Genomic DNA, 17,350 nt, shown 5'->3' on the forward strand with positions numbered 1-17,350 from the left:
ATTAAAAATAAATCATCATCATTCATTTGTCAGAAATTATAATCAGCAGAGTACTCCTTTTTCTAGATTGTCTGTCTGTAAAACAACTGCCCTTATCTTGCACATCTGAGGAGGCAGATTAGACCTGTGATCTGGAAAACAGTTTGCATGAGGCAGCCTATTGATTAGCTTTGCATTAGTGTACCATGTCGATTATTGTTTGGTCACCATGGCTACATAAGTGCATATAGTCGTGGTGCTCCAACCCTGCATTATTAGTGCCACGGGTACTAATTAGTTGAAGCAGTATAAATAAGAATAAAGTAGTTTAGTCTGTTATTTGCATTTGTACAATTGATAGGATATGTGCATTTATCTTTCTGCATTTATCACGGCTGCAAACAATTAAATCAGATTTTTTTTTGCAATTACTATCTAAGCATCTTCTTGGAGCTCAATTTTCCTTATTATCTGATTTCTCTGACGCACTTCGTCTACCAACAGCCAACAGCAGAATGTCTTGCAGCAGAACTTTTTTTCCGTTTCACCCAGTTTCCTTTTAATCCATCCCTATTTATTTATTTATAAATTACATGTTATTAGATTGCTGCTCATTTGTCACATTAATAATTCCTGGAGTTTTAAAGATTTCACTCAAATAGAATAAACTTTAAAATAAAATGTTGCAGAATATCATATCACTGAATACACTGTAAGGATTTTTTAAATATTTTTTTATGGTTGTACAATACAGCATCTGTGTATCTCTGTCTGTAATGTATTGATCCAGAATTTATTTATTTTTTGGTATTTAGCAATTAGTTTGTGGCATTTATTCAGAATATGTAACGTACAAGCACAATAAAAGCTTTGAATATGATTTTTAGCTCAGTGCCCTTCTATGAACTGGGATCATAAGATTATGTAATAAAGCAGGTGTCAAGTTGAGGTCCCTGTCATTTGATTTACAAACGTACTTTGTGGTGCAAAGAGTATTATCAAGGAAAATTTACAGTTTACATTCCAACAAGTTATTGCAGTTTAAAGATGTATCAGTAAAACCACGAGCAACCACCCTGAGGGCCCCCTGAGAGTGTTGGGGCCCTGGGCTAGTTGCCTACTTTGCCTGGATGTAAGCAGAATGAAAACCACACTGAAAAATTAGTTTTGTACATCAGATTTCTTTTTTTTTTGTGATCATCATTACAGCACATACAGTAGAGTACAACTGGCTGGACAACAAGGTGCATGTGACACACAAAAACTCATTATTCATGAAGTGATGTTGTGCATGTTTTTGTATGTATAATTACAATGTCACAGTTATACAAACATGTATATTCAAATCATACACGCTACCATAACCTGCTTATTGCTCTCACTCATTTGCACTCCTGTGCATGCTCCGTACAATGAATGACAAGTTGCATCTAAAACATTCCAGTTCCCAGTAGTCATTACAAGCTGCAAACCATACTGTAGGGAGGTAAAAGTTTGTAGCTCGAGCTTGTTTCTACAACAGAAATACACAGTATGAATGTTTTATCGGGCTTTATCAATAAATCATAGTTAAAGACAAATTGGAAAACAGGAGTGTGTGAGTAAGTGTGAGTGTGTTCATCAAGGTGTGCTGAGGTACATCTGCAGAGCAGGGGTGAAGATTAGGACAGTTCCTAGTATTGACACTGTGAGGAAGGCCCACAGGAAAATCCTGTCCAACACCTGAGCCACGAACTTCCAGTCTTGTACTACCTGAGAGGGAGAAAGAGACAGACAGACAGAGAGAGAGAGAAAGGAATAGACAGAGCAAGAGACACAGTGTAAACATCCTTCATTCAGGACACAACTACTCTGCGATCTTACTGAGCTCGTACTGAGTCGAGCAAATGAGACACAAATTAGCATGGAACTTGTAGTAAGCTCACAGCTGTAACAGTATAAAAGTTTCAAAGAGGACATAATACAACATGCACGCAAACACATCCAGCTCACGCCATCCGTCACCTCTCGAATGAAGTGCTCCTTTTTGATGTGACGGCTGATGTAGCGAACTGAATTCGTGGCCTTCTCCAGCATGGCCAGCCAGGCTTGGTTCTCATCCTCCTTCCCTCCAAGGGGGCCTCTCTGCTGGACGCCACTGTGGCCAGGAACCCCCCTCCTCCCTGCGCCTTTGCGGGTCTTCAGCTCCGGGCTGCGCATCTCCATATCTGGATAGTGGTATCTGCAAATAACAGAATCAGTTACCGTTAAAATGATGTCACGCGTGTGCTTTCTAATGTGTACAGGCAGATATATTAATCACAGTTGATCATGCATTATCTCTGTTACCTGTCAGTGTGGCCCCTCATACACAGCAGTCTGGGCAGTCTCTGAAGGAAGAGGCTCTTTACCCAGGGAGCCATGGGGTGGTAGGTTGCAGAGGAGCGGTGGTGGACATTAATGACAAAGACGGTAACGATGATGGAGAAGGTGACAAATATCATGATGAAGAGCAGATACTCTCCGATCAGTGGGATTACCTGAGACGGAAAAAAGGACAGGAGTTTATTCTCCATAGTAAGTTTGTGTTCGTTTGTTTCAATCATTTAAATAACACTCTGCTTTCTTTCCTTCGCTAGTCACAGCACTTTAACAGCCTTCATAAAAGTAACTAATGATCTTTTTCTAACAACTGCTGCAGGTGACTGTTCAGGAGCAGTGTAGTTTTTGTGCTGTGCAGTAATGCTTCCTCCAACTGAGAATAATCTCTAAAATCAGGTCTTTCCTTTCTCGTGCTGACCTTGAGAAGGTCGTACATCTTTTTATATCGTCATGTATTGATTATTGCATTTCTCTGTATTCAGGGGTCAGCCATAAATCAATATCACGCCTTCAAGACAAGATTACATAACTCCTGTTCCAACCTCTTTTCTTTTCACTGGTTTCCAGTCACTTCTAGAGTTGATTTTAAGATTTTACTGATCACTTCTGAAGCACTTCCTGTCTTGGGTACAAGTTTGTTTGTTTTTTCTTTGATTTGATGGTTCCCTTTTTAGAAGAGGTGTGACTTTGTTTTATTTTTTTAAAATTTTATTAGGGCATTGTAACATTATTTTCAAAGGTGCTACTTAAATAAAGTTTATAATAATAACATTATTTTTATTTTTATAATCATTATTATGAGGTACTTGTACTCCAGTTGTCTCACTTCAGCAGCTCTATGACTGTACACGCTCACATAGTTTTAACAGACAACATGAGTGAAAACACCTGTGTAGGTGTATAAAGGGTGTGCAGGGCTTTTAACAGCTTTGGTTGTTAGGTACTTTGATTTAAGATATAAAACATATGATCAATTACACATGAAGTTACAGTGCACTGTTATAGATCAGAGGCTCTGCATACCTGCACAGGTGTTTTCACTTATGTGGCTGCTTAGAGATGCTCTGTTTACACTCTGATACAGGCCTTTATGCATAATGCAACTTTCTTGTTTGGATATTTGAAATACATGTTGCTGTTGACAGTTTTGTACTTTTACTCAAGAAATATTTTGAATATAGGACCTTTACTTGTAACACTATTTTAACATTCAAGTATTGCTACTTCCAGGACCTGAATTTCTATTTCACCACTGCCTTGTCTTCATAATCATAATCATAATCATATATAATAAGCTATAATAGCATATAGAGAGAGAATTTGGGCAACATTCTGCACTCTGCTTTTCCAGAGTCCTCTATGGACCGAGGTACATCTGAAGTCAGTAGCCTGTTAATTAAGTTGAGATTTAGTGTAAGCTGCAGGTAATTGATAGGGCTGGGACAGTGATCTGTGTTAATTAGGGCATACTGCAATTAAGATTACAATGTGGATAACTGAACACAAAAAATAATCCAGCCCAGCAAAAAATTTGGACTGAATATAGCTCTCAACAGAAAAAGCCTTTGGGCTACACACCTTTGAGGATGAAGGGATGATTTCTTCTATGACCAGGAGGAACACAGTGAGTGACACCAGCACAGATGTGGAAAGCGACAGTTTCTCTCCTTCGTCTGATGGCAAGTAGAACACCAGCACAGTCAGAAAGGACAGACCGAGGCATGGGATGATGAGGAAGAGAGTGTAGAACAAGGGCAACCTCTTGAGGATGAAGGAGTACGTGACAAACGGGTACCAGTACACCCCATCCCTCCTGCTCCCCTTTACTCCTGTGGCGTTTAGGATCTCCCACTCGCCATTATCGAAGAAGTCTTTACGGTCCACGTAGTGGTCCACCAGGACCAGGTCCACCATGTTTCCATCATAAGTCCAGGAGCCGAACTTCATGGAGCAGTTCTGACGGTCGAAAGGGAAGAAGGTGACGTCCATGGTGCAGGAGGACTTGTAGCTAGCAGGTGGAGTCCATGTTATGGTGCCATCCCAGCGCACAATGGCTTTGGTCATCAGGGAACCCTCAAAGCGACCGTCCGCACTGTGAAGGGAGGGAGGAGAGAAGGTGGTAAGGAAAGAGTCATCGAAAAAACAGGCCAGGTTAGATGTGAATGAACACAGAGGAGGAGGAAATGGCGGAGACAGCAGTAAGGGAAGGAAAATTGATTAGGCTTACAAATGGGCAGAGTGCTGCATAACTCACTTTTCATACAGGACGATGTCAGGCAGCCATATGGTCTCTGAGGGCACTCTAATGGAGGTAATGCCTCCATAGTCATCTGGGTTCCACTTCAGCTTCACATCAACCCACTCCTAAAAAAAATAAATACATAGCAATGCATTTTAGTATGATTATATAAGAGAGTTGCAGGTGCAGCTTTTCCACTTCAGCACCATGGACAGCACCGGACTGCACACAGCAAATGGAAAGTACTGTGTGTTTTTCGTGGCATACTTTTCCTCATTTTGCTTATTGCCACGTCCACAATCATGTTTGTGCATCTGTGAACATCTTATTGAGTAAATTAATTTATCTTTAGCAAGACAAGGTTTATTTGTAAGACACTTCCCAATGACAAGGCCATTCAAAGTGCTACACATGAAAGGTATGAAGATGAGAGAAACACCAGGTGATATAAAACAGCACATCAAAAAAGGAAAAACGTAAAATTAAAAAGAAGATAAAAGTAAACTAGAATGGAATAAAACAGATAAAACAGGAAAATAAAATTTACAGTGCAGCTGCAGAGTAAGATATTAAATATGAATAAGAAGCCTCAAATCTAATGTAATAAAAGGCAAATGGGTGGCAAATAGGAAGGTTTATACCTCAGTGTGAAAGAACTGAAAGTTGGAGCATATCTCAAGTTTTATGGGCGTTTGTTCCAGCTATGTGGTGCATAAAGACTGAATGCTGCTCTTCTTGTTTAGTCTGAAAACCTGTTCTAGATGGCCTCAGAGGTCTGGATGGTTCCTAAAGTTGAGAAATGTGTTTTGGCCCTAAAACATTCAGTGTTTCATGAACCAATAGTGTTATTTTAAAATCAATTATTTGACCTTTATTCTTGATATATTTTTAAGATTTTGTAATTGATTAAAAAGATCTTTCCAATGGATTCATCAGCTATATTTCTGTAGTATACAAAAGTATATTTTCTGTAGTATATACTGAATTTTTCACAGTTGTGAGGGTAAGACATCAGTATGGGTAGTGTTCATCCTTACCTGCCAGAGCCAGACATTTGTCGTCATCAGCTGGTTCTTTTCATCCTGCAGGAAAAAGGGAAGACATTTGTGTTCATTGTTTAGAAATCTTTGCGGTGTTCGCTGTGAACGACAAAAGAGGCTAATGAGGAGGTGAAGAGCAAACTGGAGCTGGAGACAAAAATTTGAGTGAGATGAAAGAAAGCACTTAAACCTAGTTAGAAAGGAAGTTTTTTTTCAAAGTGGGTTAATTGCTTCGCTTGCTTGCCACAATGAAAGTGGACTGGAACAGCTTGGGGGTTAAGTGCCTTTAGAATATATCTGCACCAATTAATGAGAGCGAGAGATGCAGAAGTTTCTCCTCAATGACCACATCACTGCCAAAACTGATATATGCACAGCTGCTTCTTTAGGCCAGAATGAAGTATTGACACGCACTGTACAAAAACAACTGAGAGAGACACAAAAAGAGGGTGGTGGAAACGGAATAAGAGGAGGAGGAGAAATTCAGAGGTTTTCAATGTAAGTTGAAAGCGGGTGCAGGAAGATCCTTGCAGAAATGAAAAAAGTACATTTGGTGTAAAAGGAAAATCTATGGGATAGATTTTGTGGTTTGTTTGCTTTCGACAAGCGCTGAGGCAAAGCTGATTGCACACCCGTCCTCTGTGAATACGAATTGATCTGAGATGGTTTTTTTCTTCTTCTTTTTTTTGGAAATATAACAGTAGTTTAGTGAGAATACCACAAGATGGCACTCTCCCAAATGTAATTTCTGCATGCCAGGAGTACAATCATCAAATGCTGATGTAGTCAAAATGGGGCCCTCTGTGGAGTTGGGGGGAGCAGATTTTGTGTGTGTGTGTGTGTGTGTGTGTGTGTGTGTGTGTGTGTGTGTGTGTGTGTGTGAGTGTGTGTGTGTGTGCCCTTAAATAATGAATGTGATCTTCTTCCTCGCAGCCTGATGGCCACATTACATCCTCTGACTGCTACTATGTAAGACCACTTTGGACCTCTCTTTTAACCTTCCCTCCTCTCCTCTTTACCATCTCGTCCTGTCTTTGGCACTTTAAATCCCTGGGCTCCTCACCCTCCTACTGATTTATACTCACACTTCTTTAATGCAGCCTCTGTGCTACAGCTCCTCTGCTGACCTCCCCTAATAACCACCCTCTCTCACCTTCTTTGTATTTTCCTCCTGCTCTGGGTACCATCTCAGTGATGTTAAGTTTCATTTTCTCCCCTCCTTCCTTCCTCCCTCCTTCCTTTCCTCCTCTCATTTCAAAAATAATAACCACCAATCCTCATTAGACCATAACAAGATTTTATTAACCATGTTACAAAAGGTAGTGAGTTTGCTTAACAGGTGCACACAGCGTTAAGATGGTGTGCCATGTTTGGCCCCCTGGAAGCATTGAAGCCTCCACGTCTGGCTCCAGTTTGTTCAAGGGCGCCAAATATGTAATTGCCATAGAGACAGTTCAAATGCCCTCATCTATCTAATATGAATATAATACATAATATATGGCAAGGACGGGGGGGAGCTATTGTTGAGAATACTGAAGTCATGTCTTCAGTACTTTTATTTTATTTTGTTTTTGTAACCTGGAGTGAGTTTTTTTTTCTCTCATTTAAAACTTACACATGGTTTAAATGTACAACATGTTTGAGAACGATTAGGCCTAAAAATGAGTGATTAAAGGCTTCAGCATGTCCACCTAGCAGTGTGGAGAAGGTTTTGAAACATCCTAGTATAACTGAATAATTTAACCTAATTAAAATGTAAGAGCTTCTTTTTGGTTTCTGGTTCAAAGGATGGTAGAGGGTGTGTTTTGAGGGAATTGGTGTGTATCAGTATTTTCTACAATCCCAGCTATGGCCCAACACAAGGACTGAAAACAAAACATTTAGCTTTTGATTGACTTTTCAAAGGCAGATTTTACTGATTGACCTTCTTCTGTCCTTCTGCTGTCAATATGACTAAAAATGTAAAGTGTGCACACAAGCTGCATACAAATAAGACACAAACGTTCAAATCAAGATCTGTTCGCTCATTAAAAAAACGCATGGTATTGATTTTGCTGTCAAGAAATGGACAAAATCAAACTGAACAATAAGGATGGCGCATAGATGAGATTAATATTCTCTACGCGACCCGTTCTACCCATATAAAGTAAAGCTGAAATAACCTGACATTTCTATACCCTACGTCCTTCCTGTGTGTTTGTGTATCTGTGTGTGGTGTGTCCTTACCACATCAACCAGCTGTGAGATCTTCAGGCCGAAGCGTACAGTGATGGTGTCATTGGCGTGCTGGACAGGCCGCACCCACTTCTGATAACCCCTGAAAAGGTTCCTCAACAAGGAATCCTCCATCTCAGCCAGCGACACAAAGTCCTCCTGAGCTGCAGGGACGAGGACACGAGACAGAAGTGAGTGGTTTTGTGCATAAAACGACATTGTAGCTATGGATACGATAAGTGCTACAATAAAGTAGATTAGTCAATTAATGCTACATTAATCTGCTTTTGGCAACTATATTGACAACTGATTAATAATTTAAGTGTTTTATAAATGCAACAAGGGTAAAGGTCTACATATGCTAGCAAGATGGCATCAAAAAATGTGAAGTCTATATAATTTACAATAATGTAAGACCAAGAAAAGCAGCATCTGATCAATTAATCAAGTAATTGTTGCAGCTGTATGCAGATATAATATTGACCATGTTCACATCTCAGTTTAATGTTACCAAGCTAACATTTGGTTTTAATCACTAAGCACAAGGTACACCTTAGGCTGATGGGGATGTCATTAGTTTTGCAGGTGTTTAAACCAAAGTATTGAACAGATTGAAGTTTTGACCTGATTATGCAGTAAATGAAAAACTATGGGTTCGGTCCACTCTGACTGAGGCGTAAATGTCTGTATCAAACTGAATGACTATCCATCATAAAGTTGTCGATGACATACCATTTAAAACCACTAATGTCAACCACATGGTGGCAGTAGAGGGAAGGTCAGGGGGTCACCAATGTTATAAGAAATGGGAATCATGACTGTCTGTCACAATATCCTGTTCCAATCCATCTAAATATTGAGCGGCAGGTGGCGCTAGAGGGGGAAAAAAACCCATCAAAGTCATTAGGATTCATCCTCTGGGTACCATGAATGGCTATAAAAAATGTTACGATATTTCACACTGGACCAAAGTGGTGGTCTGACCGACCAACATTGTCAACCCAAGCACCATGCTGCTAAAAACATTCACTGCTTTTGTGTTAGTATTTTCTGATTCTCTTTGTGTCACATCATTGTAAATTGAAATTGTTTGTTTTGGCCTGTGCTGGACAAAATAAGAAACTTGAGAAAGCTACGTTGGACTGTGGGCGACTGTAGGCATTTTCCTCTATTTTCAGACATTAGTAAAGTATCTCATTGATAATGCAAAAATGTTAGCTATATGGCTAGTTAACTCTGTAATACATGTAATATTCATGTGCACAGATGTACAGACAGATGTGCACATGAGTGTCATCTTCTTCCCACTCTTACATGATTTTGAACATACAGAGACACAGTCGTGCATGAACAAAGTGAATCACCTCTCCAGAGTCTCAAAAGGAAGTGGATGGAAAATTGAAGTCAGGGCCTAAGAGTCTAACACACACACACACACACACACACACACACACACACACACACACACACACACACACACACACAAACACACTCACACACACACAGAGTCAACCCTGACCTGACAGCTGGTCATGGCCGAGCGAATGCATCTAAGCTCCCAAGGCTGACAAAATGATCATGTTGACATGATCACCTCAGACAGAACAATGGCCAGGGGAGATGAGCTGAGCTCAGAGCGCTTTGTGCAGTCAGGCACAAGACATAATAGTCGGTTAAAGAGTGGTGCTCGCTCTGAGCAGGAGACAGTACAATGAAGGAACAGTGCTTTCACTTCGCCAGCCGCCATTCAAGTGCAGACAGCTGGGAGATATCAGGTCTCTTAGGTAGACAATTACAGAAAACACACTATGATGTTTTCCAGGGCAAATAAAATGTATGATGTGTAATTCAGTTTAGCTAGATTTCACTTCTCTGTTGAAACCTCTGTGTAGGTAAAACCCAGAGAGGATAGAGGAGCACCATGCGTTCAGTCAAAACACAGTGGTGCAGTCTAGTAGTCAGACTGTTAAAGGATTATTTAGTGACTTAGGGTTCACGTGCTTGGTTCTAACGGCTCATCAAGGGTTATAGTATATGCCACAAGACACCGAACCTCTGCTCTGTTACTCACTGTGTGTAACCAAGATGAAGATGACAGTGGCATTCGCTGGATGCTCAGAGCATTATGTGGTATTTGTACTTGAGCTACTCCCACAGTAACTCAGTGGCTCTATCAGCTCAGAGCTCAGAGCATTTGTCCACATAAGAGGGCGATATTTGGCACTGCCAGTGGTGATGTAGCAACAGAGTCTGATAGACAGAAACGAGAGTTCGAATCAACAGCCCCTCTCAAACAGGGGGAATGGAGCTGAAGAGTGGAAAGAGCTGATAAGGGAAGGAGTGAGACACAGTGACCCAGAGCAATTCCCTCCGGTGTCGGAGAGAGACAGAACGAGGGGGCAGGGAAGAGGTTGGGTCTGAAGGAGAAGTTAACTCGGGCAAAGGGAATAAGAACAGACAGCAAAACAGATAGAGGAGAGAAGACAAATTTCCATCTCAACTTGTTTCTGAACACGAGTCTATACTAAGCAAGACATTCCCTCACAGCCTATATGCTACATACATTAATTGATAATGTGTATGCTGCTGCTGCTGCTGCTGCTGCTGCAGAGAGCGGAACGTTATTTCTCTGACTAAAAGCATGAAGCGTCCTGAACAAACACCTCAGGGGTGGAGAGGGAAATGGTACAATAATAATTTCATTTTCTTGCTATATGTTTGTCTGTATTTCATGATTAAGTTATTGTCACTTTTTCCAGAGGCTATTTCAGGGACGGGACTGCAGTTATTAGTATTCTCTCGGAAAGCTTATTATTATGGTCAGCAGTCAGGAAGGAAAGGACAAAAGGTAAAAGCTCCATGTTTTCTAACATTACTATGAAGTTGACATGACACCTGTTTGGTGTTGAGTCGGTTTTCATGAGTTAGGGGTTAGGCTATTTTTTTTAACGTGTTTTATTTTCAAGATAAGCATGGCTTATTTTATATTTTTGGATGAAAAGACCAAAATCAACATGTTAGTCCGTCTCTCAGTACTTTCTAACTTCCCTATCTGTCTGCGGCACATACACTACGTCCACACTGATACTTTTCCATTTCCAACATTTTAGAGTTTTAGCGCCGTATCAGAAATGAGCTCCGCCCAAACTATCACACCTGAAATCGCATCCATACATGACCATTCATGTACACTGGGCACGCGACTGTCTACCTGCAGTTGATTAGTTGAACAAAAATATGAATAATACTAAAATACTAACGAAGAACAGCAAAGACAGTCATGGCATTAAAATGCGAATGCACAACAGCTGCTAGCAAAGACAGCAAGGTCATTAACACTTGTAATTCATTATTCATTTTGCTTTCACCGCTGGTAGTCGAGGCTGATAAGACCCAATCAGGGAATGACTGTGGGTGTCTATGTCATTGTTTCCAAGAGTCTCCGTTTCTGTCCGACCAGACTAAAACTCAAGCCTGGAGTTTCCAGACTGAAACAGGTCCGGCAGCGTTTCCCAAAGTCTCAGTTTTAGTAAAACGCTGGAGTAGTATGGACGCCAGGCGTAAACGTAGCAAAAGAGATGTGTTTTTAAATTAAAACTTGCGGATGCAGCCTTTGCACCAAGTCCTACTTTGTTCCGAATGGTCACAAAAATTGTTTCAATTTCTCCAAAGGCTCAGTAATTTTCTAAAATAGCTTGGCATCGTGGTTTTTAGCAAACCTTATTCATGTGGGCTTGTCTTCCCAGTGCGTGTGTTCTGAGGAAACATGTGACCCACTGTCTTTTTTTGTTTAATGAACAATGGCACAGAGTGATACGCTATATCACACCTTGGATGCACAGGTTATTACTAGTTAGTACGACCAAAACATTGTTGGTGTTGGTCTTTTCACGGAACTTGTCGATAATAAGAGAAACATCACAAAATGTATAATTAAAAGATTACTGATTTAGCATCGCTCTCCTATAACACTGTCGGACTCACAACGGACAAACCTTCAAAAAAAGGATTCAGATTGTTGCAGCCAAACCAGAGATATCACATGTTTTATTCCATACATCTTTCCTTGGCAAAACCTGGCATCTACATTACCATGACTGATAGTTTGAGTTGGAGATCCAGGTGTGTTGCGCTAGTAGCTCATGCAGCATTGAGCTAGGGTTAGGGTTGTCAACACATTTTCCTACTTGGCCAACAAACTGAAATTTCTAATGAAACTGTGCCGTAGGTGTGATGTTATGCATGCTGTCATGACAGACCGGGTTAGGGAATGATTAAATGTCCTCACAGGCACTGAATATTCAGACAAATGTGTGTGGTATGTGTGTGTGTGTGTGTGTGTGTGTGTGTGTGTGTGTGTGTGTATGTGTGACACAAGCAAACCCTTATTTTTGCGCTTCCTCAGTCTCCTCCTTGTGAGTGTTTTGGAATCTGGACTTAAAGTACACATCTTGTTCAGACAGATTACTTCCCATTGCATCAGATCCCCTGTACAGCACTCAGTTTGTTACGGGGCATTAGAGTACGTCAGCTGAATCCTATCTACCATCTCTACAGGAAGCAGCTCTGCCTCAAGATCCTCATCAACAAAAACACAGGAGCCAAACTAGTCAAACACGGTGGGGATGGATTCTTCTACAAGAACCTGCTGCCTCATTTAGACAGAGGCTGAGTGACTGTGTGTGTGTATGTGTGTGTTTGTGTGTTTAGTTGATTGAGCAGGGGCGAAGGGGAGAGTATTGATTAGACCATACGGTTTGATTGGTTTGGGGGGGTGGGGTTGAATCCCTGTGAGGAGATTATGATGCATTGGCATGTCTTTGTGTCTTTGTATATGCAGGTATGCAGGTACTGTCTATACGGACGACATAAGAAGACAATGTACAGCACGTGCACACACTATACATGTGTGCATGTGCATGTAAGAGAGAGTTTGCTGATGATTGACAGAGACGCAGGGGTGACCCAGAATCCAAACAAACACCCTGCCTCCTCCTCAATCTGAAACACCCCATGGGCGCCACAGTGGTATGATCACTTTGACACCGCCACCATCTGTTCACTGTGGAACCACAGTGGGATGTACCACTGAGAGGGGTAATAGGATGACAGGGGAACCAAAGGGGAACCTTTTATTATCATCTTTTCTTTACACGCTATCGTGAAAATGAAATTTAACTTTGTTTTTGTTCCTTTTCTGAAAGTAGGTCTCACTGAACGAGATGCTCTCACACCACTGGTACACCAGAGGAAGAGAGGGGAGAGGAGAGGCAAGCTTTACTGATGTGCCCACAATGCAACAGGACAGGTGCCTCTAGGGGAGCCAAGGCTTCTCACAATGGCTAACCCCATCAGTCATAATACCCTTGAGCAATGTACTGTTACAGTGTGAGAGCTCATCACATGACCAGAGGTGACCACATGTGTGCAGTATTACTGTACCCAGCCTACACACGCACAGCACATCAGAGCAGTCTTCACTGGAACTACTTTCTGCTGAAACAAATAGTCCTTGTGGAAACTGTTGCCAGTGAGGTCCGTGGATTAACCTGAGTAAAAAGGAACATTACTTCTGGAAAGACACTCTCTAAATCAACCTCTGATGTACTGAGTTGGAGACAAAGATCTCAGACGTGAACTTGGACAGATCTGTAGTGAGTGAGAAAACGTTCTCAGTCCAATCTGATTCCAGGAGGTGTCATTAATCAAAACAGGATTAGTGTCAGTTTAATATGCGCTTCCTCACGAATTTAAGTGTGGACTGACACTGGGACAGCTAATTGGTCACTGAAGGTGGATTAATCATTTTCATCAACTTATCATCTCACCAGCCCCTCTCCCTCTGTCCCTGGCTCTTTCTCACAGGCGCACGCTTATACAGTAGCTATACAGCCAGGAGGATTTACAGCATGTGCTGCCAAGAGCCTCTCCATCTCAAGATTAGAGTAGTGTAAATGCTTTACAGTAAACTGATATCAACACACACACACAGACACACACACACACACACACACACTGAGAGATGGAGGGAGAGAGAGAGAGAGAGAGAGAGAGCCTTTCTGTAGCTCAACACCACACTGACACAATAACTCATTCTTCACTTTCAACAACATAAACCTACGAGACCAACTCAAATAACAGCGTTATTGTGTGAGGGAATTCTTCTCTCTTTTATTAAATGTCATATTGTCCCTCATTCCTCTCCTGGAGCGTGTTATTCAGCCCGTCCTCAGTTCCCAGGAGGGCGCTGCGCTCCCGTCCTTTAATAAATCATGAATTTACTCCTCTCACCTGACCCCCGTCATCTGCTCCCGCTGACTCGCACACCATTAAAAGTGCAATCACACCTGAATTAAACGATATGATCGCTTCTTATTATAAATAAACTCTTTCTCCGTCATGAAGCAGTGTGCGGGACGGATGTGTTCCTTACCTTGCATAGTAGCCCTCCCGAGAACCAGGGAGAAGCACAACACCGCGATCGCAAACTTCATGCTCCCTCTTATCGTCAACAAAACCGACTGGATGTATCCACAGCGAGGATCAAATCATGTTCCTGCCCTCACTGCCCCGCAGGATGCATCTCTTCGTGTGGGACCTCCGGTGGATCACCGCTGTGATCTCCAGTTTAAATAATGAAGGACAGCCGCGTGTTGGTGGCTGCGTAAAACACGGAGCCCCCTCACACTGTGGAGCAGCAGCAGCTTGACTGATTCTTCCCTTCCTCCGGTTCTGTCGCCTCTTCTCTTTTCCCCCGCAGCCTCTTTGCGTATGTGTGAGTGTGTGTGAGAGTGTGTGAAAGTGTGTGTGTGTGTGTGTATGTGTGTGTCCCGGTGCAGAGACGGATGCTGCCGGAGCGGAGTCGAACTGAGGGCGGGACGGAGGAGGGCTGGCCCGTCAGAGGATGGAGGGACGACACAGACCGGGGAGGACAGATCTGGTCCTCATCCAGAGGTAAATAAATAAATGAATAGATAAATAAATAAATGCTTCATTGTATTCGTTCAAAACGCAAACTACAACAGAGATTTTAGATGCATTTATATGCTATAATAATAATTCAATTTTAAAAGTCACCTTTTCATTTGTGACTAATTATTATGTAGCCTATTTCAGATGAAACTTTTTACTTTTTATTTTATTTTTTGCCATAATGACATGATTATATAAATTCAACAACCAGTGACTCTGCATTTAATCTACGTTTACATAATGAAATAGTGTTATTTTGTTCTGTTGGGATGGTGTATTGTAAAGTAAATATTACACAGAACTATAATGCAGCTGGATGCTGCTGAAATGCAGCTAATGCAGAAATAATTATATTAATAATGATAGGCTAATTAGAAAACAAATAAATAAATAATGAAGAAAGGACCTGCCATTCAGTGAGATTAGACAGTTTTTTCATTACAGATGAATTTCAATACTAAGATAAACGTCAGTATTTCACTCAGGTACCGTCCTCTCCTCTTCAAAGTTTCAGGTCCATGTCATTTGTGATGCAGCATGTTTGATGGGTGTGGTCAGACGTGGAGAGAAATATGCACTTCATCATAGAGACCAAGTGTAAAGAATCTAACCCTGTCACAATATTGGACCACTCTGCAAAATCCCATATTATGTTCAGTAGCAATGTTTCTCACATCCAGTGTGGACGCTTGTAAAACTCTCAAGTTTTTTGCTCTTTACTCACATGGCAACTAAGATCGTGGTTATGGCAAATAATCTATGGTTACGGTTAGACACATTATATATAGTGAAACATTATAAAAACAAAAACACGAGGCAAACTATTTTGTGACATGAGAAAATCCCACACAGGCCACGCTATCTCCTGCATTTGTCTTTGGATGTTGGCATTTCATTCAATATTCATCTAACTCCACCTAGGAAAGAAAACCCCTCACACATAAAAACCTTTACGCTGTGTGTCAAGCCCTTTCTTCATTTCTCATTGTGAAGTCACATCTTTGACATAAGCCAGAGCAGAAAAGTGCTCAATACTCCGCTGCTTAACACCTTAAAATGACGGATGACTGACATCAGCCATGAGTCCATCAAGAGTCCGGCTCAAGTTACTGCACAAAGGTTCACATGAAGACCAGCAGATACAGCACGATGCGCTCCTGCGCTGACTGCTCTGCTTGATGAGCAACACTCACTGGTGTCGTGAAGCACTTAAGTTGATGATGAATGTCTTCAGATCATCTTACAGGGCGCACTTACCTGTAGGTTTCCTCTCAGAGGCCCGTCGCAGTGTTTCGCAGGCAGTGAGTCTGCACATTATCATAAATCAACAGAGTGCAATCTGATGCTTCATTAGTTTAGCTACACATGCACTCTCACTTACGCATGCCACGCTGTGCCGTGCCGTGCCACGTTTTTTTTTTTTTTTTTTTTTGTCACAAGAGATATTCGGGCGAAGCACAAAGAACGTTTCAAGCAACAGTGAATCCATGCTAATGACATGAGGACACTGTGAAAAGAGGATCCCGGATGACTGGAAGAATACACTCTGCCACATCCCGGAAACAAATCTGATTAGAGCCCATAATATACAGTATGTGGGCATCATGGACCCTGATTACAGCCTTTCAGTGCATGTGAACCCACAGGACTGGAGGTGGTTGTGCTATTATTTTATGTGTGTTGTTATCCCAAAGCTATCACCTTTCGCTGATAAAAGGTAAAGTGGTGAGGATGAGCACTCGCTGTAGCTCACTTCATCTAATTACCTGCTGTACATGCCGAGCAGATGAGCTGATCCAGCTATCGATCTCGCACAGAGTTTCCATACACTGTGTGGAAATTGAGAAATATGCGTCTCCTTTGGTTTCCATTCAGGCCGGTGGGCAGTTAATGGTGGCGTGATGGAGAGAAAATAGGACCTACATGAAGATAATCAGGCTTTTACAAAGGGTTTAGCAGTTTCATTTTCCTCTCATGTCATAAGAAATGCATTGTGTCACCGTGTAAAGGGAGAACAGATAGAGTGTGAAGAATGGGAGCGATTTATGGAGGAGCGAACGGCCGACAGCCAGACCATCTGACAGGGAGCAGAGAGCTCAGATTCATTTGCTTTGTGTCATTTATTCAGGCCATCAAATAAGCAGTTGGTTGACTAATAAACAACTCATGGCGAGCGGGTGAAGGAGATGGACTCCTTCTCCTAATTAAGTTTGCGCTAACAGCAGCTGGAAGAGGAACTGCAAGGTGAATCATTCTGCACCCACGCACAAACAGATGACACACATGGAATTTGATGCTTCATTCGCGATCAGCATGAACACACACACACACACACTCTCACACACACACACACACACACACACCACACACACACACACACACACACCACACACACACACACACACACACACACACACACGCTTCTTTTTCCCTGCACGCATGCAGATCACATGCTTGAAAGTCTGCCACTTGGCTTTGTGTTTCTCATTAAACGCTGTCATACTCGGGCACCTGATCGCTGCTGTGCTGGTGCCAAGACTTACCC

General features: G+C 41.8%; 1 protein-coding gene across 1 annotated transcript; it reads right to left on the reverse strand.

Annotated features, from left to right (window-relative positions):
• Positions 1 to 1,140: 1,140 nt before the first annotated feature.
• LOC111664604 (neuronal acetylcholine receptor subunit non-alpha-3) lies at positions 1,141 to 14,699 on the reverse strand. Its single transcript, XM_023419266.2, has 8 exons — positions 14,267 to 14,699; positions 7,846 to 7,997; positions 5,617 to 5,661; positions 4,595 to 4,704; positions 3,919 to 4,432; positions 2,308 to 2,498; positions 1,984 to 2,200; positions 1,141 to 1,731 (listed from the first exon to the last, which is right to left on the reverse strand). Exons 1-8 carry the CDS (start codon positions 14,325 to 14,327, stop codon positions 1,600 to 1,602), a joined length of 1,422 nt encoding a protein of 473 aa, XP_023275034.1. The 5' UTR covers positions 14,328 to 14,699; the 3' UTR covers positions 1,141 to 1,599.
• Positions 14,700 to 17,350: the final 2,651 nt, after the last annotated feature.

Source organism: Seriola lalandi, unplaced genomic scaffold (genome assembly GCF_002814215.2).
Source record: "Seriola lalandi dorsalis isolate HSWRI2012SDOR001 ecotype SW California unplaced genomic scaffold, Sedor1 jcf7180002054596, whole genome shotgun sequence".
Lineage (NCBI taxonomy): Eukaryota > Metazoa > Chordata > Actinopteri > Carangiformes > Carangidae > Seriola > Seriola lalandi.